This window comes from Aquarana catesbeiana, linkage group LG04, assembly GCF_042186555.1.
Source record: "Aquarana catesbeiana isolate 2022-GZ linkage group LG04, ASM4218655v1, whole genome shotgun sequence".
NCBI lineage: Eukaryota > Metazoa > Chordata > Amphibia > Anura > Ranidae > Aquarana > Aquarana catesbeiana.
This window is the reverse complement of record NC_133327.1, coordinates 297,283,652-297,309,080: the sequence shown is the minus strand read 5'-3', so window position 1 is coordinate 297,309,080 and position 25,429 is coordinate 297,283,652. Positions and strand designations below refer to the sequence as shown.

The 25,429-nt window shown below is 44.3% G+C and overlaps 1 protein-coding gene across 3 annotated transcripts in view; it reads right to left on the bottom strand.

Moving 5' to 3' along the window:
- PHF3 (PHD finger protein 3) overlaps window positions 1–25,429 on the bottom strand; it is a 220,615-nt gene that overhangs the window by 165,319 nt on the left and 29,867 nt on the right. For all 3 annotated transcript variants that reach the window (XM_073626731.1, XM_073626730.1, XM_073626733.1), the window contains one exon: window positions 8,073–8,339. In XM_073626731.1, the coding sequence (XP_073482832.1) occupies window positions 8,073–8,316 (244 nt within the window). In that variant the 5' untranslated portion in view covers window positions 8,317–8,339. The remainder of the gene's footprint in view (window positions 1–8,072; window positions 8,340–25,429) is intronic.

The window sequence follows — 25,429 nt, the reverse complement described above, 5'->3', positions numbered from 1 at the left end:
GCAGCACACCGCACCCGAAGGCGATATCCTCATACCTCCTTACATCCAGCTGATAAAATTTTGTGAATGTATGCACTGAAGACCAAGTTGCGGCCTTACAGATATGAGCCATGGAGGCCTGGTGATGCACTGCCCAAGAAGCACTAACCGACCTAGTAGTGTGCGCCTTAACTTGAAAAGGGGGAATCTTACCCCTTAAATCATAAGTTTGAATTATCACTTGCCGAATCCACTTAGTGACAGTGGATTTCGACACTGCCTGTCCTTTCTTAGGACCCTCTGGCAGAATAAATAAGACATCCATCTTACGAATCTGAGCAGGTGCCTTTAAACAAATTTTCACTGCTCTCACTACACGGGCGGCACAGTGGTGTAGTGGGTAGCACTCTCGCCTAGCAGTAAGAAGGGTCGCTGGTTCGAATCCCGACCACGACACTACCTGCCTGGAGTTTGCATGTTCTCCCTGTGTCTGCGTGGCTTTCCTCCGGGTACTCCGGTTTCCTCCCACACTCCAAAGACATGCTGGTAGGTTAATTGGATCCTGTCTTAATTGACCCTAGTATGTATGAATGTGAGTTAGGGACCTTAGATTGTAAGCTCCTTGAGGGTGTAGGGACTGATGTGAATGTATAATGTATATGTAAAGCGCTGCGTAAATTGACAGCACTATAAAAGTACCTGAAATAAATAATAAATAAATAAATCAAGACAATGTACTGACTTTTCTTCCCTGAAACATGGTTTTGGAAAAAACCATGGCAGGACAATATCTTGGTTCAGGTGAAATCCTGAAACCACCTTTGGCAAAAAGTCTGGACGAGGGCGTAACACCACTCTGTCCTCATAAAAAATCAAATATGGCTCTTTACAAGAAAGAGCAGCCAATTCCGAAACCCTCCTTGCTGAGGATATAGCAACCAAAAATACAAACTTTCTTGTCAGAAGGACTAGGGAAATATGTTGTATCGGTTCAAATGGCTGTTTTTGTAACACAGACAAAACTAAGTTTAAGTCCCAAGGGTTCAAGGGAGGATTGACGGGTGGATTAAGCCACCTTACCCCTTGTATAAAACCCCATACTAAAGAATGAGTAGCAAGTGGTCTTTAAAATAAGACTGATAAAGCTCAGACTTGGCCTTTAACAGTACTCAAGGCCAACTTAATTTCTACCCCCAATTGCAAAAAGGCAAGCATTCTGCCTATGATATATCTCCGAGGGTGCCAACCCTTGGATTCACACCAGGAAACATAAGTCCTCCAGACCCTATAATATATAGTTCTGGAAGCTGGCTTCCTTGCATTAATCAGGGTAGAGATAACTGACCCGGAAAGCCAATGTTTCTTCAGAATGTGGGTTTCAACAGCCCAGCCGTTAAATTTAGAGACCGTAAGGATGGATGGAATATCGGTCCCTGTGAGAGCAGATCTGGCCATAGTGGGAGGGACCATGGGCCCTCCACTGCCATCTTTACGATTTCTGCATACCATGACCTTCTGGGCCATGCTGGTGCCACCAGAATTACCGGCTTTCTTTCCAGCTTGATCCTGCAAAGAAGTCGAGCAACTGAATAGGGGTCAAAAATAAAAAGAAAAACTGCGCTGCAGAGCAAAAAAGGTCAAAGGTAAAAGCTGCACACAAAATACACCAATATCTGTGTATACCATGAAAAATAAAAAATAAATAAAGTGCGCTAATTATATGAAAATACACACATAGATGTGAATACATGTGGGTGGTAGTAAAAACCACAATCTACTGAGAGCAAGACTCCATGAGTGGTAGAAATATATAAGTGCAAAACATAAAAACTCAAATAAAAAGAAGAAACAAAAAATGTGTACATGTGAAGTACAATGATATTAATAGCGTGAAAATCTGAAAATCAAACAAACTCAGTCCATGGGTTCAAACATAAAAAGTTCATCAGTGAAAAAAAGCTTCCATCCACTATACAGCTCAGCAGCAACTAATCCCCCTATGAGTGGATTGACAAAGGAGAGAGATGTGCAGGATGGTGCAAATCCACTGACGGTGACTCCAATAAGTGAGAAAGTGATAAAGGTGGACTCTTACCCTCCGTGTTGGACCCCCTCCTTGGCAGGGTCTATCAGGCATGCAGATTTTTGCCCTCTGCAGGGACCGTGTAATGAGAAGATCTCCCCAGCAGCTGTCAGGAATGTTGTCTCCGATCCGGGCTGGTCCAAGTGAAACGCCTGGAGAGGGGGGAAGGAAAGCTGCAGAGGGCAAAAATCTGCATGCCTGATAGACCCTGCCAAGGAGGGGGTCCAACACGGAGGGTAAGAGTCCACCTTTATCACTTTCTCACTTATTGGAGTCACCGTCAGTGGATTTGCACCATCCTGCACATCTCTCTCCTTTGTCAATCCACTCATAGGGGGATTAGTTGCTGCTGAGCTGTATAGTGGATGGAAGCTTTTTTTCACTGATGAACTTTTTATGTTTGAACCCATGGACTGAGTTTGTTTGATTTTCAGATTTTCACGCTATTAATATCATTGTACTTCACATGTACACATTTTTTGTTTCTTCTTTTTATTTGAGTTTTTATGTTTTGCACTTATATATTTCTACCACTCATGGAGTCATTTACTTGCTCTCAACTGAATAGGGGGGAATGCATAGATCAGTGAAAACTGATCCCATGGGGTCACCAATGCATCCGTTCCGCATGCGAATGGATCCCTAGTTCTTGCCACAAAGTTGACTAACTTCATGTTGCACCTGGACGCTAGAAGATCTACGTCCAGAATCCCCCATCTTTGGCAAACAGCCCGAAATATGTCGGGGTGAAGAGACCATTCCCCTGGGAATAACTGCTGGCGACTCAAGTAGTCCACCTGCCAATTCTCTACTCCCGAAATGAAGACTGCTGATAGGCACGGAACATTCCTTTCTGCCCAAGTTAGAATATGGTTCACCTCTCTCTACACTGAGAGACTTTTGGTGCCCCCAGCCGAGGAGAGACTGTCACAGCTGTAGCTTTATCTGTTTTAGCCTGCCGTGCGTCCTCGTGGACATTCACGGCACAACGTTTAGGCCCCGCCCCCTCAGAGAAAAATTCTGCGTTTTCAGGTCCACGGACCCAACACGAAGGGGGGGGGGGGGAGGCAGAGAACCATCCAGCAGTAGGCAAACAACAGTAAAATCAGCCACAGTAAAACAATTAGCGGGACCTCTGCACCCCCCCCCCGTGGCAGCTGGGGGTGGGGAAATGTAAGGGGGGTACAGCGCTGATGTCCCCCTAACCCTCTGGTCCCATCAGGGGGAGGAGAAAGAAAACATTTTTTGCAGATTTCTTTTATCTTGAAAAATCCCCCTGCACATGCTGCTGCAACCACACACAGACTGAGCTTTACAGTGAAGACAACAGAGTAAGGTATGTGCATAGACTACTCTAGTGGAGAATTAAGGCATGACAGACAACATTTTTTCCCTAATGGAAGAATACCTAGGTGTTTTTAATACCTAAGTTTCTTCCCTTACCTTATCCCCGTCGCAGGATTTGCTGAATTAACAGACATCCAACCTTCACCCATCAAGGGGGGCTGCGTTTAGCAAACCTTCAAGGACTGGGTTCCTAAAACGTGTAAGAGCACCCCACCAGGAAAGCTATGTAATGTAACAAGACCAAAGCCCTGGGGTCCAGCCCAGAGAGGCGTTAAAGGCAAAACCTCTTGCTTCAGATACAATGCCCCAGGTACCATCCACTTAGGCTTTAGTGGCACTTTGGATGGATCTGGTCTTTATGGAGGCTATTTAAATCCAGCATGGATCCCTCCTGGAGCTCCTCAGAGCACATCTTCACTCGTGACCAATACCTTAGACACTGGCGAAAAAACTAATGTGCTCGTGGAAGGAGGAGGGGCTATATAGGGAATGAACCTCTTGGATTGGGTGTAACCAGTGTCCCTCACCTGAAGGTGGCCTTTAACCCATTAAGTAATTACTTAAGGCTCTGTGTCCCATGATGTACGATAAAGAAAAGGGTCCTGCACGACTTTGGTCCGAAAGCGCTGGAAATTCAGCCATGCAATCTGTATGGCTGAATTTGCATTGCACAGACATTGCATGTGATTTGCACAGCAGTGCGGTACGAATCACATGCAATGTCGCACAGCGCAGCAGAGTGAGCTCAGCCTCAGACAAGGCAGAATCCGTCAAGCAGACCTGCCTGTGTAGCAGAGGATCTCTCCGCTGATCAGACGGGGTGACAGGTCCGTGTCCGCTCCGCTGGTCACTATGCACTATGGGGAGGCTGGATGTAAACAGACTGCCAGTGGATGGATTATGAACCCCATCCGTCTGTTAACAGACCGGATCAGATGCCGGCGAGCTTGCTGGTGTGAAAGGGGCCCCATCTGTGAATCAAAGCCCTGTTCCAGTCTATCATCCAGGTTCCAGTTGTTCCACCCATTGGCTGCTGTGATTCTGCTTCTTGCGCAGTATACAGAAAGCGAAGCCAGGCTGTCAATCACAGCCTGCATGTCAAAGACACCGTGCCCTTCCTGTGACCATCATGTCTCACTGCTCTCTGCAAATATCAGAGGCAAGGAGGAGTGGGTAGACATGGAGATTGGGGTTACCCGTTTACTTTTAACTTTTAATTATTGTCAGTTTTATATGCACAAGTATTATGCCTCTTTTCCACAGGCATACTACAACATACACATATGCTAGGGTCATGTTTGCCAGCACGGGGATGCACAGGTGTTCTGTGCATCCCCCGTGCAGGTAGTCCCAGTCATGTCAACTGGGACGCAACGGCTGCACAGACACAGCTGCTGCTCCCCATTTGACAGCCGCGTGGGTGCATGGCCCAAAACGCAGACAGTGTGCATTTGGGATTGTATACTTGCACCCACATAGCTGTCAAATTTGGAGCAGTGGCTGTCACATTTGAAGCAGCGGCTGTCCCTGTGCAGTGGCTGCATCCCAATTGACATGATGGCATGGTACACCAGCACAAACCCGGGCAGCAGGGTTACCAACTGTCATGAAATTCACAGACAGTTTGTAAAATCCACAAATTTTTAAATTTGTCCATGTCTGTCTGTTATGGACATGCAGTCTGCATGTCTGTAATGGTCATTTACGGACAGATGTAAATATCATGGATTTTACAAACTGTCTGTGAATTTTACTGACGGTTGGCAAACCTGCCGGGCAGGCAAACACGGCCCTTGTGCGGGTGCATGCTGTAGTATGTGTGTGTGAACAAGGCCTTATTGTTTATTGAAACAAAATATTATAAACCAATAAAGAATATGTAAACCTGTAAACCAAAAATGTCATATTCCTGATCTGTGCTTGTTGTATCATGTACGTGTATGAAAAAGTGTCCTGTTCTCTTTGTATTGTTTCCTTTGTGTGAAATACCTGGTGTTCCTCTGCTTTCATATTAAAAACTAGCCACACTAGGCATGAGAGCACAGCGTGGTCAGTTCTCTTGCTGTGTTCGGAACTCAGCCTGCTCTTTTCCAATGATCAGACTTGTTCTGACAACCCCTCCTCCAGTGTGCTGCTGTTTATCCTCCCTTAGCTATTATGCAATTGATAACAGAGGGAATGTGACCACTTATAAAAAAAAGGGATTTATGTATTTATAATAGAGCTGCACAATTAATCCTTAAAAAATCGTGATCTTGATTCAACCCCGATTTCTTTGCAGAATTTCATGATTCATTCATGTAACAATTGTAGAAAGTTCTCTGCTCACTCAGCTGTCAAAAGAAAAAAACTGGGTAGTCTGCCAAGATTTTCACAACATTGTCTGTGCTAGTAGAGAACTATAAACATTGTAACTTTTCCTTCTTAGATCAAACAGATAAACTTCTGTGTGTAAATGAAGGAAGTTTAACCACTTAAAATCTAAACCTTTTTCTGACACTTGTTTCTTACAAAGTTAAAACCTGTATTTTTTGCTAGAAAATTACTTGGAACCCTCAAACATTACATATATTTTTTTGGCAGAGACCCTAGGGAATAAAATGGCGATTGTTGCAATATTTTATGTCACACTGTATTTGCCCAGTGGTCTTTCAAATGCAATTGTTTGGGAAAAAATACACTTCAATGAAATAAAAAAAAACTAAACAGTAAAATTAGCACAATTTTTTTGTATTACGTGAAAGATGAGGTTACACCACGAGAATCGTGATCTTTATTCTAAGCAAAAAAATTGTGATTCTCATTTTAGCCAGAATCATGCAGCTCCAATATATGTTTTTTTTTATATCTATACACAAATGTTTTTGCCTTTTATTCTCATTTTAAACTGAATGGGTTGTTTTACATATACTTTAAAGTAGGCCTATACCTAAAATCTAAAGGTTGGCTGTCTAAAAAGGATTGATTAGGACAAAATCAGTAAAAAATGTGTCTAGGTTCACACTAGCCCGCACTGTGTGTTCCTGTCCCACAACTGCAAGCACAACTGAATCTCACTGCTCCTTTGAGACGCATGGGGCTGCCATTCATTCTGCACTCCTACACATCTCAGCCTGCGGGAGCCTCAGGGAAACCCAATGGTCAAAGATACCATGCGGTTTCCCTGCGGCAGCTTTTTAAAAAGGTGCATTCAAATGAAGGAGCTGCTGTGCCCAAGCAAACGGCTGCACGGCCCACACTAGTGTGAACCAAGCCTAAGCATAGAACTCCTGATTAGTATCAGAAGAGTACTTCTTTTTATGAAAGTGCCTAGGCCAGTGATGGCGAACCTTTTTGAGCCTGAGTGCCCAAACTGCAACACAAAACCAACTTATTTTTTTTCAAAGTGCCGAGCGGTGCTATGAAAAAGGTATACAGCGGCACATCATTTAATGTAACAGAGGGGATTGTAGAAAGAAGACTCAGTGGCTTAACAACCACTTTAAGTCACAGCATACATGTCAGACACCTTAAGGCTGGGTTCACACTACAGCAAGCAGCGGCTCACAGCAGGGGTCCGGTGTGTCTCCATTTACGATTTCAGGTCCAATTTCAGCCTGAATTTTGGGCTGAATTCGGACCTGAAATGGACCAAAAGATGTACAGGACTCCTGTGCAATTCGTACCGGAGCCGCTGTGGAGATGTGTGAAGCGGCTCCATAGAGAGCCATTCACAATCTCCTGCTATGCAAATTGGATGCGGTGGGGTTAGATGTGGAGATGATGGTCACCATAAGGAGCAGCTTGCAAAAAGAAAGAATCGTGTGCATATCAATGACATCTTGGAGCTCCAGTCAAGTTACTGAGCGAGCAAAGATGACAAACAGCACTGCACACCTCCTACCTCAAGCCACACCCCTAACAGGGCCTAATCATAGAGAAGAGGGCAGCTGGGGGTGGGGAGCCCATTTAAAGATCTGTAATACAACAGGCTTGACTAATCATTTCACAGTTGTTAACCCATTAAAAGCATTCAAAAGCAGTAAAATATGTCCACATTAAAAACCTCCGGCGTCCAGTGTCGGTGTGACTTCCAACCCGGCAACTCATTCTCGCCCACCCCGGACATGTCACTGCTGGCCCAGAGCCATCTGGTAGCCGTTTCCTCTCGTCCATGCCCACCCCAGACTCTTCACTGCTGGCCCCAGAGCCGTGTGGGAGCCGCTTCCTTTCGTACACATGCCCACCCCGGACACGTCACCCCTGGCCCCAAGGAGGGCCTTGTGGGGGATGTAGTTCGATGGGGGTGTGGTGTGGACGAGATACAGCTCATATGGACGGGCAATCTGTGTGCGCTCTTCTTCCTGGTGTCTTGGCGTGCCCACAGAGAGGACTCTGTGTGCCAGCTTTGGCACGCGTGCCACAGGTTTGTCATCACTGGCTTAGGCATTCCAGCAATATTATAGAATGGTGCTTACATTCAACCTTAATGGAATGGCAGCACGTTTGTGTACATAAACTAAATGCTAACTTTACCCTCGGTACCTTGAACTCGACAAACAAATGTCTTTGCTTATTGAAAAGATCAACAATTGTGTTTAAGTGCCTCATGTTTCTTCACTGCATCTTGTGCCAACTTTGTCTACATAGCTGAAGAGCAAATGTTGTGAAAGAATTAACATACCTGTTGAAGGTGGTATCTGAAAGTTATGTTCTGCGTTATCCAAAACTGGTAAACAGAATTGGGTGCTTGCAGATCCAAGCATAGGATCTTTATCACTGAGCATGTTCTTCAAGGAATCTTCTATGACATGTTGGCCTGTGGCAAATTCGTCACAGCCTTCGCTTTCTAGGTTAGAGCCTAGAAACAGGGCATCATCCAAGTGCTCAGATGGGATTAAATGGTTGAATGTGTCAACTATATCCATGAAGAATTCTGTATATTTCAATCCTGTAGAAAAGAAAACAATATTGGACAAAGTGTTGTATATATCACAGAATAGAAATAGAAAATAAAAACTGCACTCAGACTGGAAATTGCACTAAACATGTAACAAATAAATAGTGCAGCGTTGCAGCCATTTGCTAAAATCATTTAAGTTCATTTTTTTCCTCATTAATGCACACACAGCACCCCATATTGACAGAAAAACACAGAATTGTTGACATTTTTGCAAATGAATTAAAAAAGAAAAAAACTTAAATATAACATGGTAAGTATTCAGACCCTTTGCTGTGACACTCATATATTTAACTTAGGTGCTGTCCATTTCTTCTGATCATCCTTGAGATGGTTCTACACCTTAATTTGGAGTCCAGCTGTGTTTGATTATACTGATTGGACTTGATTAGAAAAGCCACACACCTGTCTATATAAGACCTTACAGCTCACAGTGCATGTCAGAGCAAATGAGAATCATGAGGTCAAAAGGAACTGCCTGAAGAGCTCAGAGACAAAACTGTGGCAAGGCACAGATCTGGCCAAGGTTACAAAAAATTTCTGCTGCACTTAAGGTTCCTAAGAACACAGTGGCCTCCATAATCCTTAAATGGAAGACATTTGGGACAACCAGAAACCTTCCTAGAGCTGGCCGTCTGGCCAAACTGAGCTATTTGGGGAAGAAGAGTCTTGGTGAGAGAGGTAAAGAAGAACCCAAAGATCACTGTGGCTGAGCTCCAGAGATGCAGTCGGGAGATGGGAGAAAGGTGTAGAAAGTCAACCATCACTGCAGCCCTCCACCAGTCGGGACTTTATGGCAGAGTGGCCCGACGCAAGCCTCTCCTCAGTGCAAGACACATGAAAGCCCGCATGGAGTTTGCTAAAAAACACCTGAAGGACTCCAAGATGGTGAGAAATAAGATTCTTTGGTCTGATGAGACCAAGATAGAACTTTTTGACCTGAATTCTAAGCGGTATGTGTGGAGAAAACCAGGCACTACTCATCACCTGTCCAATACAGTCCCAACAGTGAAGCATGGTGGTTGCAGCATCATGCTGTGGGGGTGTTTTTCAGCTGCAGAGGCAGGACGACTGGTTGCAATCGAGGGAAAGATGAATGCGGCCAAGTACAGGGATATCCTAGACGAAAGCCTTCTCCAGAGTGCTCAGGACCTCAGACTGGGCCGAAGGTTTACTGTCCAACAAGACAATAACCCTAAGCACACAGCTAAAATAACGAAAGAGTGGCTTCACAACAACTCCGTGACTGTTCTTGAATGGTCCAGCCAGAGCCCTGACTTAAACCCAATTGAGCATCTCTGGAGAGACCTAAAAATGGCTGTCCACCAACGTTTACCATCCAACCTGACAGAACTGTAGAGGATCTGAAAGGAGGAATGGCAGAGGATCCCCAAATCCAGGTGTGAAAAACTTGTTGCATCTTTCCCAAAAAGACTCATGGCTGTATTAGATCAAAAGGGTGCTTCTACTAAACACTGAGCAAAGGGTCTGAATACTTAGGACCATGTGATATTTCAGTTTTTCTTTTTAATAAATCTGCAAAAATGTCAACAATTCTGTGTTTTTCTGTGAATATGGTGTGCTGTGTGTACATTAATGAGGGAAAAAAATGAACTGTCTGAATACTTTCCGTCCCCACTGTATGTGAATAAAATAATTTAAAACAAATCGATAAAATGAACAAATTGGCAGTAAGGCCAATGTGGTATACAAAAAAAAATAAAATATTAAATGTCCATCAACAAAAATTCTATAGACTGTAAAAAAAAATGTGCTGTATCAAAAATTTTCAGAGATTATAAATATAATCATGTGAAAAAATGGTCATATATAAAATATATTCGGGAGCGGCCTTTCTCATTAATGTCTGCTGTCTGTGGGAGCCTGTTTGCCTCAAGTGAAACGTCTCCATTCTAATCATGACGGGGTGATCTCCAACCATCCGATACTGCCGGATTTTGTTGAGGTTTACCTCATAAGCGCTCGTTTGACTACTTATTGGTATGCGAGTCTACACTCACTGGTAAGCGTGCCAATTTTATCATGTGGTGGTGGATCTCACAATCAAAAGTGAATCAAAAGTGAAGTCACAACTCTACTGTACCCTCACATGGGTGTGTTTTCTTCTACTTCAGCGATTTCACTTTCATGGTGGACTATTTTTTTATATGACCATTTTTTCACATGATTATATTTATAATCTCTGAATATTTTTTGATCACAGCACAGTTTTTCATTATTCAGCTATAGAATTATTATTGATGGACATTAATATTTGATTTTGTTTATATACCACATTGGCCTCACTGCCAGTTTGTTCATTTTTCTAATTTGTTTTAATTCATTTTCTTCACATCCATTTATTGAGCGCAGCACTATTTATTTGTTATATCATAGGATAGCTCAGTGTTCTCAGAAAATACTGAAAAGGTTTTACGATGGTCTAAAGCGAAGTTTATTTTACACAGTAACTAGCTTCTTCTATGTTTGCTCGGAAACTCAACCATTTCCTAAAGTGATTGTAAACACAGAGAGGAAACAAATCCTTTTACATAGGTTGTAGTTCTGTATCTGCAGTCTTCTCTTCTGTAGATCATTCTGTAAACACAAAGAGCTTCTTAGCTCTAGCAGCAGGGTGCATCTGAAGTCTTCACAGGAGTATCGGAAGGGGCTCCTGCTGATAACAGAGGAATCAGACAGTAGAGAGAAACTAGAATCAAAGTTGTGGAAAGAGACTCGTACACAGTATAGAACAAGGTGTTTTTTTTTCATATCTGAGGTTTACAACCACTTTAAGGCTGTCACGCTTATAGACTTAAGAGCAGTGATGGTCACATGCCCTCCCATCCAACAAAAGTATTTATTTTTTAATCTTCTTTAAGAAATGGTTCACTCTCTCTCCCCGCACCCCCCCCCCCCTTTCCCTAGACTGGCTGGATAGTCATCACATTGTTAGTTCTCGTACCCGAGACCACCTACCCATTTTGACAACTTTGGCTGTCTAATCCCAGAGGATGAGTGATATCTTCCCTATATTAATACTATAATGGACTTCACCTTGCTGAAAAAAACAACCTCAATGGAGCAATGCAAAACAGACTTTAATGCCATGTACACACGGGCAGACTTTTCAGCATCAAAGGTCCGATGGTCTTTCCAACGGACTTTTGACGGACTTCCAACGGACTTTCGAAAGAACGGACTTGCCTACACACGATCATACCAAAGTCCAACGGATTAGTATGTAATGACGTACGACCGGACTACAATAAGGAAGTTGGTAGCCAGTAGCTGCCCTAGCAGTGGTTTTCGTCCGTGGGACTAGCATACAGACGAGCATATTTTTTGACCGGACTCGAGTCCGTCGGAAAGATTTAAAACATGTTCCAAATCTAAAGTTCGTCTGATTTTCGACCGAAAAAGTCCACTGCAGGTCCAATGAAGCCCACACACGGTCAGATTGTCCGACGGATTCGTCCCGTCGGACCAGTCCGGTCGAAAAGTCCGCCCGGCATAAGGGGTTGATTTATTAAAAGCAAACTGACTGTGCAATTTGCAAAGTGCAGTTGCTCCTGTGTTTAGTAAATGAGTAGAAGTCCTGCTGACTTCCATCATCCAATCATGTGCAAGCAAAAATGCAGTTTATTTTCCTTGCATGTGATTGGGTCTTCTTTGCAAAGTGAAGCTTTACCTTATTTAATAAGCTCTGAAGGAATTGCACTTGCAGAGTGCAACTAAACTTTGCAGAGTGCACAGCCTATTTACCTTTAGTAAATCAACCCCTAAGAATCTTCTCTCCCAGGAATGGACAGATATGCTCACCAATCTCCATAAATGCACCAATTCTATTTCTGTATGGGAAACAGGCTCTTAAATTGAATACCAGATGGTATATGACACCCCTTAAGCTCTAAACCAAGGATATGCAATTAGCGGACCTCAAGCTGTTGTAAAACTACAAGTCCCATAATGCCTCTGCCTCTGGGTGTCATGCTTGTGGCTGTCATAGTCTTGCTATGCCTCATGGGAATTGTAGTTCTGCAACAGCTGGAGGTCCGCTAATTGCATATCCCTGCTCTAAACTATCGACCCAGAAGTGTCTTATGATTAGGTTTCCAAAGTTGCTCAGATACTAGGACTATTCACATATATCTTGGAGTTGTAAGGTGCTTTGTCCTTTGTGGCAGAAAGTAGCAACTAAAACTGCCCGAATAATAATTTGCCTCAATTCCAGATGTGTGCCCCTCCCCATGCAAAACGCTTCTGCGTGCGACATTTAACCCTTTCACTGCCAGGTCCGTACGGCGTACGGACCTACAACACTGCCCTCAGGTGGCATGGTCCGTACGCTGTACGCTCTTTTCTCCCTCTACTATAAGCTCATGGTCACTTCAATGACCATAAACTTATAGCAGAATTTTTCAGCAGACTGCTGAACAATTCTATAACTCTGATCAGCGAATTACAACCTGCTGATCAGAGCTATTAACCCTAAATGTGACAGCGCACCCCCCCCCCCATGCCGCCACTTCCCTGTCCCCAGCCTCTCCACCCCCACCCCTCCCTTCCACCTAAAACTACTCCCCCACTCTCCTTTACTATCCCCTTCACTGAGTACCCCCCCTCCTCCCGATCCCCCGCAGCTACCATCATAAGCCGGCATCCCTCCTCTGCCGCTCCCGCAGGCTTTAGGTGCTGCATGGGGCTTGGGGGGGGTCCAGATGTGTCCCCCTAATCACTCTGATCACCCCCTATACCGGCCCCCGATCCATCCATGCTGGAAGAGGCATCCCGCAGCTTCTTCTCCAGCTATCTGACAGGCTGGGGATCATGGCGGGGGGGAGCGATGCAGATGAAGTTTGGGCTCGGTAAACATGTGTTTACCACCCCCCTCCGTGTAGCACCCTGGGCTGAGTGATCATTATAATCACTCCTAAGGCCGGGTTCACACTTGTACGACAAACGCTCCGACATTGGGAGATCATGTCGAGCCGTATGAGAGCCGTCCGACATTGAAAATGCTCCCTGCGCTACTTTGTTCCGACTTTGATCCTACTTCAGCCTATTGAATATCACTGAAGTCGGATCAAAGTCATATCACCGTCTTAACTGATCCAACTTTGGCATGCGACTTGTGCTCTGATGATGTTGAAGGGGAACCCCACGCCAAATTAAAAAAAAACGGCATGGGTTCCCCCTCCAAGATCATACCAGACCCTTTGGTCTGGCATGGATTTTAAGGGGAACCCCACCGGCGGAAAAACTGCGTGGGGTCCCCCCCAAAATCCATACCAGACCCTTATCCAAGCACACAGCCCGGCAGGTCGGAAAAGGGGGTGGGGACACAAGCCCTAAACATGGGGGGTGGGTTCTTTGGGGCAGGGAAAGCCCTGCACCCCAAAGCACCTTGTCCTCCATGTTAATGAAGACAAGGGCCTCTTCCCTGGCCGTTGGGGTCTGCTGGCCAGGGGGCTTATCGGAATCTGGAAGCCCCCAGATCCCGCCCCCCCATGTGAATGAGTATGGGGGACACTGTACACCTACCCATTCACCTAAAAAAAAGTGTCAAAAATAAAATGTAGTACACAGGTTTTTAAAGTAATTTATTAAGGCAGCTCCGGCATCTCTTCCAATTTCTTCTCCCTGCTCCGCTGATGTCTTCTAGCCCTCTCCGGTTCTTGTCTCTCTGTCCGCTGTCTTCTGCCTCTGTGCTGTCTTCTCCCACTGTTGTTCTTCCGATGTTGCCTTGACGCACCTTCCCAGGGTAATAACAGGTCCACCGCGTGCTATGACTTGTAAAGACATGGGGCGGGGCCATCCGGTGATGTCAAATGGATGTCATGCCCCCTTATGACGTCACCGACCGGGGTATGATGCGCAGCGATGTCATAAGGGTATGAGGCCTTCATGTGACATCCCCGGATGGCCCCGCCCCATGCCAATATAAGTAGTGGCACACCGCACACCTAGCATTAGAGCGGGAGAGAGCCTTGAGTCAACATTGGAGGAAGAACAGAGGGAGAAGAACCAGGGAGAACTACAAGACATCAGCAGAGGAGGGAGAAGAGCTGGAGAGGGGAGAAGAAATCGGAAGAGACGCCAGAGCTGCCTTAATACATTACTTTAAAAACCCGTGTATTTCTGGGGACAGGTCACCCCCCTGCCCCAAAGCACCCACCCCTCCATGATGAGGGCATGCGGCCTGGTATAATTCGGGGGGGGGGGGAGGGCTCTCGCTCGTCCCCACCCCCTTTCCTGACCTGCCGGGCTGTGTGCTCGGATAAGGGTCTGGATTTTTCGGGGGACCCCATGCTGTTTTTTTCTGCGTGGGGGATTCCCCTTAAAATCCATGGCAGACTGAAGGGTCTGGTATGGTTTTGGAGGGGGAACCCATGCCGTTTTTTTTTTTTTAATTTGGCGTGGAATTTCCCCATAAGATTTATACCAGACACAAAGTGCCTGGCATTGTCGGGCAACGGATCCCTGTTCATTGAAGTCTGACTAATGTCAGACTTCAAGTCACAGGGCAAAGTTGGATCCACAGTTGTACAACTGTTGTGTTGTACCAGTGTGAACCCAGCCTCAATGTCCACTGACAGCTGATAATAGTAACCGCGATTGTTACTATGTATCAGACTGTCAGTTTATGAATCTACTAGATGGATGGAGAATGGAATCCCCATCCGTCTGTTTTTAGCGGACTGGATTGGATTGGATGCAGGCGGGTGTAAACGGACACGTCCACTTACATCAGCCTCACCACAGAGAACAATGGGTGGTCCGATTGGGCCCTTCTGAAAAACGGCCAGGCAGATCCGATCGGTCCGCTTGTGTGAAAGGAGCTTAAGGCCTTGTTCACACAGGGCATACACAGTGTACCTTTACAGGAATGCACAGGTGTTCCGTGCATCTCTGTGCAGGCAGTTCCATTGATGTAATTTGGGATGTAGCAACTGCACGAACAGAGCCGTTGCTCCCAATTTTACATCCATGTAGGTCCGCATGCATGTCCCTGAGCTTACACTGTCTGCATACGGGGTCATGTACCCACATGGATGTCAGATTGGGAACAGCAGCTATGCCTGTGCAGCCAGTGCATCCCAATTGACATAAATGTGACGTCCTGTACGGGGATGCATGGAACACCTATGCATCCCCATGCAAGTAAACATGACCCTCCATGGGCGTACACTTTAGTATGCCACATGTGAATGATGCTTTAGTAGTAATTTAGCAGGAATTTTGTAAGCTACGTTGTATTTATGTGCAACATTAATGATTTTAGTGTATATTATTAGTAAAAATAGTGATATGACGAACATTTGCGCAATTATTGCGGGGCCCAAAAAAATCTGTAGCACTTTTTTTTATTCTACAGGTCACGTGCTTTTAGAAAATGTCTAGTTTGAGGGGTCTTTTCAAATTCTGAGAGCTGCTGTAAGTGAAAAATGGTAACCTCCGGATTTTGAGAGTAAATTGTTTTTATTTAGTTTTGTGTACCTTCAGTTTTCACCATTTCACAAAAAGGTGCAATTTAAAATGTACAAATATTTGTTATTAACTTCATTCAGTTTTAACTTCTATATTTACTAGGAATTTTGTACATTTGCCATGTATGAATCCACCATTAATGATTTTAGTGTATTTTTTGCGAAAATATTGTTTTGATAAATATTTGCGCAAATATCACGGTGCCCTTAAAATCAGCAGCACCTTCTTTTTTTTCTACTGGCCATGTGCTTTCAGAAAATATAAGGTTTGGGGGATCTTTTACAAATTCTGAAAGCTGTAAGCGAAAAAGGAAAACCTCCAGATTTTCTAAGAAAATTTTGCGTACGTCCGATTTTCACTATTTCTCAAAAAGGCGCAATTAATAAGTAACAAATATTTGTAAATTTTAAACTCCATACAGGTTAAGCTTTTATATTTAGTAGAGATTTAGCAGGAATTTTGTAAAATTAGCTAATTAGCTAATAATGGTTTTAGTGTATTTTTTGTGAGTATCTTGGTTTGATAAACATTTGTGCAACTACCACGTGGTCTAAAAAATCAGTTGCACCTCCTTTTCATTTTAGAGGTCATATTCTTTCAGAAAATATATAGTTTGGGGGTCTTTCACAAATTCAGAAAGCTATAAAAGAGAAAAATGAAAACCTTCAGATTTTTAGAGAAATTTGGATATTTACACTTTTGTGTCTGTTCAATTTTTACCATTTGCAAAAAGGCGCAATTTAAAAGTTACAAATATTTGTTATGTATTAACTCAATCCAGGTTAAGCTTTTATATTTAGTAGGAATTTTGTAAAATTTGTTGTGTATTTATCTGCTATTCATGGTTTTAGCGGATTTTTAGCAAAATTGTTTTGATAAACATTTGCGCAAATATCGTGGGACCTTAGAATTCAGTAGCACCTTTTTATTCTACTGGTCATGTGCTTTCAAAAAATATATGGTTTGGGGGGTCTTTTTACAAACTCTGAAAGCTATAAGTGAAAAATAAAAAAGCAAGGGAAAAATTGCAAAAATGGTCTGGCCACCCGAGTGTACAAAATGGAGCACAGGGCCTGGCAGCGAAAGGGTTAATGCTGCCCAGTGGGTAATTCCTCTAATTTGGCATTTGCAGGTGGCTTCTTGGTCACAAGTAGTGTCCAGAATTAAATTGATCAAACTTATGGAGAGAATATACCACACTATTCATGACTATGCCATCTTTTCATAAAAAATGGGATTACTGTAAACAGCCTTAAATTAATGCATATGAATCTTGGTATAAATGTCAGTTTTATTAATGCTCTTATCCCAGATATTTTTATGCACTCCCTTGACTTGGAAATACTCCAACTCTTAATCCTTATATGCTTGCATGCCGTGAGTTACATCTAGTATTCCTTATGTTTTGCGTAGTGTCTGTTAAAAAAACTGATTTTTAAAACAGCTTACCTGTAAAATCCTTTTCTTGGAGTACATCACGGGACACAGAGCACCATAATAATAACTATGTGGGTTATACGCTTACCTTTAGGTGATTGGACACTGGCAACCAATAGTTAGACGGTTCCTCCCATATAACCCCTCCTATACCGGAAGTACCTCAGTTTTGTAGCAAGCAATGACGATCCCAGAAAGAGGGGAGGGACCTCTGTGTCCCGTGATGTACTCCAAGAAAAGGATTTTACAGGTAAGCTGTTTTAAAAATCAGTTTTTCTTTATCGTACATCACGGGACACAGAGCACCATAATAATGACTATGTGGGATGTCCTAAAGCAATGCACCTGGGGGGGGGGGGGGGGACCGTTATCCCTAAGCCCAACGGCCTGAGACTATAAAGCTGCCTGCAACACACTGTGGCCAAAAACAGCCTCTTTTTGAGATCTCACATCCACCTGGTAAAGCCTGGTGAACATATGAACTGAAGACCAAGCGGCCGCTTTGCAAACCTGAGCCATAGACACCTGTTGGCGTACTGCCCATGATGCACTAATCCCTCTAGTGGAGTGTGCTTTTAAATCCCGGGGTGGAACCCTGCGCTTTAATCCATACGCCTGGATAATAGTCTGACGAATCCACCTGGATATAGTTGAACTTGTTGCCGGCTGTCCTTTTTTAGGACCCTCAGGCAAGACAAAAAAGCAGTCAGTCAGTCTTCCGAAAGGAAGCTGACATTTCCAAGTAAACTTTTATCGCCCTCACCACATCCAGTGAGTGACGCAACCTTTCCTCCCTAGTCCTAGGGTTTGGAAAAACGAAGGTAAAATGATATCCTGATTCAAATTAAATTTGGAAACTACCTTCGGTAGAAAATCCGGACGAGGGTGCATGACCACTCTGTCCTGATGAAGAATCATAAAAGGTTCTTTGCAAGAAAGGGCAGCCAATTCTGACACCCTTCTAACCGCTATAGCCGTTATAGCCACCAAAAAAACTAATTTTCTGGTCAATAGGACAAAAGGAATATGCCTCATAGGTTCAAACGGTTGACTCCGTAAAGCTGACAGTATTAAATTTAGGTCCCAGGGACATAAAGGTGGTTTAAGCGGCGGTCTCAGGTGTATGACAAAGGTTCGCACCAAAGAATGGGATGTAATTGGTCTTTGGAAAAAACAGATAAGGCCGAAATCTGTCCTTTAATTGTCCCTAAAGCGAGCTGTAAGTCTACTCCTGCTTGAAGAAAGGCGAGAACTCTTCCAATCATATACATACGAGGGTTCCACTTTCTTTCCTCACACCAAGAAATGTATGACTTCCAGACTCTATAATAGATAGCTCTAGAAACTGACTTTCTAGCGTTTATCAAAGTAGACAAGACTGAACCCATAATACCACGGTCTTTCAATAGTCTGGTCTCAATAGCCATGCCATCAAATTCAGCAACCGTAAAGAAGGATGGAATATGGGCCCTTTAGACAACAGGTCTGGACAGCAAAGAAGGACCAATGGGTCCCCTACTGCCAACTTCACAATCTCCGAGTACCAGGACCTCCAGGGCCACGCTGAAGCCACTAAGATCACCGTTTTTCATTCCTCCTGTATTCTACTAATGCGTCTATCCCGACAGCCAGCGGATCCTTGGTCCTGGATACAAACCTGTCCAGCTTGGCATTGAATCTGGATTCCAGCAGATCCACATCTGGGGTCCCCCAGTATTGTCAGATCTGTAGAAAAACCTCGGGATGCAGGGACCATTCCCCTGGTAACAATTTCTGGCGACTTAGGAAATCCGCCTGCCAATTGTCTACCCCCGGAATAAACACTGCCGATAGAAACATTTATATATGATCTACTTCTGTTTGGGTTGCCCGACTCCTGGTACCTCCCTCGTGGTTGATATATGCCACCACCGTGGAGTTGTCGGACTGGACTCTGACAGGAAGACCGCGCAATCTGGATGTCCAGAATCGCAGAGCCAGCCGAGCTGCCCGAATCGCCAATAGATTGATGGGCAGGGTCCTTTCTGTCTGTGACCATATTCCCTGAACAGACGCTTCCTCTAGGACTGCTCCCCAACTGAAAAGACTGGCCTCCGTGGTTACGACCTTCCAGGCTACTGGTGGGAAAGATTTCCCTCTTTTCAAGTTGCTGGTTCTTAACCACCAAGAGAGGTTCCATAGAACCTGTGGAGATAGAACCATAGGCTGATCCAGGATTCGAGCTGACTTGTCCCAGGCCTTTAGAATACTGTTCTGGAACACTCTGGAGTGGAACTGTGCATATGGCACTGCGCTGAAGGATTACACCATCTTGCCCAGTAACCTCATGCACAGCCGAATAGAAGGTGTTAGTTCTTTTTTCACCTTCTGTACAAGTTCCACTATGGAGGCAACCTTTAAGGGAGGAAAAAACACCTTTTCTTGGGCGGTGTCCAAGACCAGACCCAGATACACCAAGGCTTGGGTCGCACAAAGAGCTGACCTGTCCATATTTAGCATCCAACCTAGGCGTTGTAAAACCCGTACTGTTCTTGACACATTTTGAACCAGTATGGGGCGAGAGCATTCCCTTAGAAGAAGATCGTCCAGATATCCTACTATGGAAATTTTCTGAGACCTTAGGGAAGCCAACACCGGGGCCAGAATCTTTGTAAAAACCCTGGGGGCCGTGGCCAGACTGAAAGGTAGTGCCACAAATTGGAAATGACTGCCCTCTACAGCGAAGCGTAAGAACCTTTGATGTGGACCGAAGATCGGCACATGAAGGTACGCGTCCTTGATATCTATGGACGCTAAATAGTCTACCTTTCTCAGGGATTTTATTATTGAACGAACCGACTCCATGCGGAAGGATCGGATGTCTACAAAGAAGTTGAGAGCCTTGAGGTCCAAAATGGGCCTTACCTCCCCATTTGGTTTCGGCACGGTAAATAGGTTTGAGTAAAACCCCTTGAATCTTTCCTCGTGCGGAACCTTTACAATTACCCCTGCATCAGCAGACGGTGTAAAGCTAGGAATAGGCATCTTCTTTTCTCTGGATCCGACTGAACCCTTGAGTACAGAAACCGATTCGGGGGGATCTCCCGGAACTCTATTCTGTAACCGTATTTTACAGTGGAAATGACCCATCTGTCTTGAACCAGTTCTTCCCAGGCCTCCCCAAACAGCCGAAGCCTGCCCCCCCCCCACCCGTGAGAGCGGGGGCGCCCCTTCACAAGGTAGACTTGGAGTTGGGCTTGGGTGCCTTTTGGGTCCAGGGTTTCTTCTGACCCTGGGGTCTTTTAAACCCAGACGGCTGAGGCCGTCGATACCGCTTAGGGGAAGAAGCACCAGGTCCTGGAGCATTAGGAATTTTATAAGAGGGTTGCTTCCCCTTCTTTTTAATAGGGAGCAGGGCACTCTTTCCTCCAGAGATCTTTTGGATATATTTATCCAGATCCTCGCCAAACAAGCGCTCTCCTTGGAATGGAAAAGCTGCAAGTAGCCTTTTACATGGCGTCTCAGCAGACCAGTTCTTTAGCCATAAGACTCTGCGCATATGAATCGACAGTAACGCAAAACGAGACATCTGTTGGATTAAGTCTTTCAATGCGTCTACTGCAAAACATAAGGCATGAGGAATCTCCGATAACTCCTCGGCAGATTCCTCCTGGCAAGGTATGTTCTTTACCAACCTTTTAAAGTGATCCTTTAGGGATTGGCAAATCCCAATAGCTGCAACTGCTGGCTGAACTGCTGCACCAGCCACCGAAAAGGAGGCTTTTAATAAGGACTCTAGCTTTTTATCAGCCGGGTCCTTGAATACCTGGGCATTATCCACTGGACAGGTTAAAGTTTTGTTTACAGAAGATATGGCAGCGTCCACCAACGGTGTGCTCCATTTCTTACTGAACTTCTCCTCCATAGGATATAAGATAGAATACCTTTTTGGAGGTAAGTATATCCTATCAGGGTGCTCCCAGTCCGCGTAAACCACCTGCTCCAATAACGGATGCAAAGGGAACGCTTGGGAAATTTGCTGAAATCGTAAAGATCCCAAAGTAGAACAGGAGAGTGCAGACTCCTGAACCGGGGGTAACTTAAACCCAATTCGTACAATCTCAATTAGAGATTGGATAAACAATTTTTGAGAATGGGAGGCTGAAATTGGCTCTTTAGAGCCAGAGTCCTTCAGCCTCTCCTTCCTCTCAGTCCTTTATGACCACCTCTTCCAAATCCTCTGCCCATTCTGGTTCCAGATCACCTGGACCCATGTGGCTATAAGAATCCTGGTGCTCTAGTGACTCACCACTTGGCCCAGGCTCAGGGGAGGGAGATCTATTACGCTTCCTCCCCCCCCTGTGTTACAGAGGCAATCATGCCAGCTATTTTGCCCTCAAGGTCCGCTAAGGCATATGCCAAATCATTCTTTGTAACATAAGCCGAGGCAGGTATATTGGTACTGGCCACTATGCCTGACAAATGCAATGGCTCAGCCAGGCCAGATGCCGCAGGTCTCTTAGGAGAAACTGAGGCTGCATCAGCATGGGGTTGGTCTCCTGTTTTTAAAGGAGGTACTCTTACCCCTGTGCTTGCCTTTTTCCCTATACCTCGTTTTCTGGAAGACATTGCTTACACACGAGGAAGAAAAGGAGTACTCCCCACAAACTATAAGCAGCCTTTAACCTTTCACCACTGTGTCCAAGACCACCAGACTTACGTGCCCAACTATCGCTCTGTCCACGCGCACGCCAGGAGCTCCATGCCTATAAGCATTAGCTTGAGAGTGAGACCAGCGGCATGCCCACCGCTCGGCGCATGCGCCGTCCTGACGCACGCGGCGCATCTGCGACGCGCACAGCATAGGCGCACACACGCGGCGGCCCCGCGACGCGCGCACACCAGTATTCAAAAAATGCATGCCAAACCGGCCATCTGTAATCCCAGACACAGGCTCAAGGTTACCGGCAGTTTCAATGGGAATATATATATATATATATATATATATATATATATATATATATATATATATATATATATAAGCAGCAGGGCCTGTCTTACCAGGCCTCTAAGGACCTTCAGGGGCCGGGTCCCCCATATATTGGGGTCCACACCCCTGGACCTGTAAAGCACCCTTTCTGGTTTTACCTTGGGCAAGATTGACCAGGAATACCAACTTAACAAGGGTCCAGCGCCTATATAGGACACATTACAAGCAATACCTCCTTCTTGAACCGAGGTTCGGGTACCATCCACTTTAGCTTTGTTAAGCCATCCGAATGGATCCGATTATAACGTCCTCAGTGGGACATTTTGAAGAAATTTGAAGAGCTTCAACAGCCATGACCATCACCTTCAAGACACTGGCGAAAAAACTGAGGTACTTCCGGTATAGGAGGGGTTATATGGGAGGAACCGTCTAACTACTGGTTGCCAGTGTCCAATCACCTAAAGGTAACCGTATAACCCACATAGTCATTATTATGGTGCTCTGTGTCCCGTGATGTACGATAAAGAAAGGCCAGGTTCACACATATATGTGAATTGGATGCGGGTTTCTCCGCATTGAATTAGCATGACAGGCAAGTGTGACCGACTCTCAATGGAGCTGGTTCACACAGGTCCGGGGCGGCCGTGGTCCGGATTGCAGAAGGGCCCTGTGCGTCTTTGGGTGTGGTTCAGGTGCGAATTCAGGCAAAAATTCAGACCTGGATTGCACCTGAACCGGTGCACAAAAATGTATCAGACCCCATGCTGGGAACTGCAGCCGGACATATGTGAACCCGGCCTAAAAATTTGCAAATTAAATGTGCAATTTGCAAAATGTAGTCTGCTATATTTCTTTGGTAAAACTCACTCAGTGTATATTATTTAGTCAGTGTGAAAGTTATAGAATGTACAAACTCTGATAGATTTTATATATATATATATATATATATATATATATATATATATATATATATATATATATATATATATATATATATATATATATATATATATATATATATTTTTTTTTTTTTTTTTTTTTGATAGAAACTGATCAATCCTGATGTACTGATTTGAGGTCCTAAAATGTCAGGACAGTACAAATACCCCAAATTACCCCTTTTTAGAAAGTGTACAGTCCAAGGTATTTAGTAAGAGGCATAGTGAGTTTTTTTAAATCGTATTTTTTTGCCACAATTTTTGGGGAAATGAATAAATTATAGAGAAAACCTTTTATTTTCACATTTTTTTTTTAATATACTGTCACCAGTGCAGTACAGCATCATCATATGACTGGTGTGGCAGCGATACGGACTGGTGACAGTATATATTTAAAAAAAAAAAAATACATTATTTTAATTTTTGTTTTTTTACATACTGTCAGTTGTTCAGTGTCAACATAGTCAACTCTACTACTCTGGGGGGTGGGGGTTGTGTGATCAGGGATTTTTTTTTTTTGTACACTGAATTCATTAATTCACTTTAATTCACTTTATTAATGTGATGAAGCAATTGCAGATCACACACAGTAGTAAACACTGCTTACTATGTGACATTTGATTGCATAGCGATCACTTTGTATTTGATTCGCTCACAGTAGCCCGAACCCGAGCACTGCAATCTGCTGTATCTGGTGGACACAGCGGTTGCAGAGTGAGGCTCACAGTGCACATGAGCACCGCAATGTAGTGTAAATGCCTGCCTGTCAGGTGGAAGCATTCAGGCGGCTGCACTGCTGCCCAATTGCTTCCACAACAGCCCCAGTGCTGGCACTGTAAATGCCGGCAGGTGGAAGGGAGGGAGAAGAACGGACACACATCAACTCCCCTCCCCTTCTTGCTGTGACTGGAAAGCGACATGTATGACATCACTTCCGCGTCACTTGTCACTTTCCCTTGGTAGCATAACCGGGAAGGAATAGGATGCGAATGCAATGTGCATTGCAACACATTTAGTGGAGCATGTCATCTAAAAATCATCACATAGGGGACTTTGTGCCCATGTGATAAAAAGAAAGAAAAAAAATTGCAAAAAAATAAAAAGTTACACCCAAGCACATAAAGTCATGAATGAGCGAGTTTGGGGTGGAGGAACTTGACTGGCCTGCACAGAGTCCTGACCTCAGCCCGAAAGAACACCTTTTGGACGAATTAGAGCAGAGACTGCAAGTCAGGCCTTCTCATCCAACATCAATGCCTGAACTCACAAAAGCTCTTCTGGAAGAATGGTCAAACATTTCCATAGACACACTCCTAAACCTTGTGGACAGCCTTCCCAGATAAGTCAAAGCTGTTATAGCTGCAAAGAGTGGGTGGGTCAACACCCCAACCCTACGAACAAAGACTGGGATGTCAGAGTTCATGTGCGTGTAAAGGCAGGCGTCGCAATACTTTTGACAATATAGTGTGTGTGTGTGTGTGTGTGTGTGTGTGTGTGTGTGTGTGTGTGTGTGTGTATATATATATATTTATTTTATTTATTAGCTGCAATATATTTTAAGAACTGCCCACTGTTGGAAGAAGATAAAAAGAGGAAGAGACTGTCAGGAATTCTGAGACTGTTAGGAAGTCCAATACAGCAAGAGCAACAAAACATTAACAGGTCCACAATAAAAGAAAAAAAAAAAAAAGAAAAGGAAAAACAGAACTGGGAACCACCTGCAGCTCAAAGGGCCACCTGATGGGTTCTAAACCTGAAGCTGACATCATAGAAGAGTCCCGATTAGGATTGAACCGATACTACTTTTTTAAGACAGAGTACCGATACTTTTTTTCAAGTACTCGCCAATAGCGATTACCGATACTTTTTTTTAATGTCATGTGACAGTGGCACCAATATGCAGCACTGATGATGCGTGGACTTTGTCAGTAGTTTTTTTTTATTCTTATTGTAATTTTTTTTTACAGTTTTATTTTTTTTTTTTTTTTTTGTCAGTGTTTTTTTAAATTATTTTTACAATTTTACTTCGAAATATTTATTCATTACAATTTTTACTTTTTTTTTTTTTTAAATCAACCCTGTTGGGGGAGGGGGGCTTTGGTGAGATATCAGGGGTCTAAACGGACCCCTGACATCTCCCCTTTGAGACACGGAAAGTGACTGAAGACAGATTCCCCAGTCCCTTTCTCAGCATCCTCAGCTGCACTTGAGATGAATGGAGAGGAGACATGGAGGGCACGGGGGAG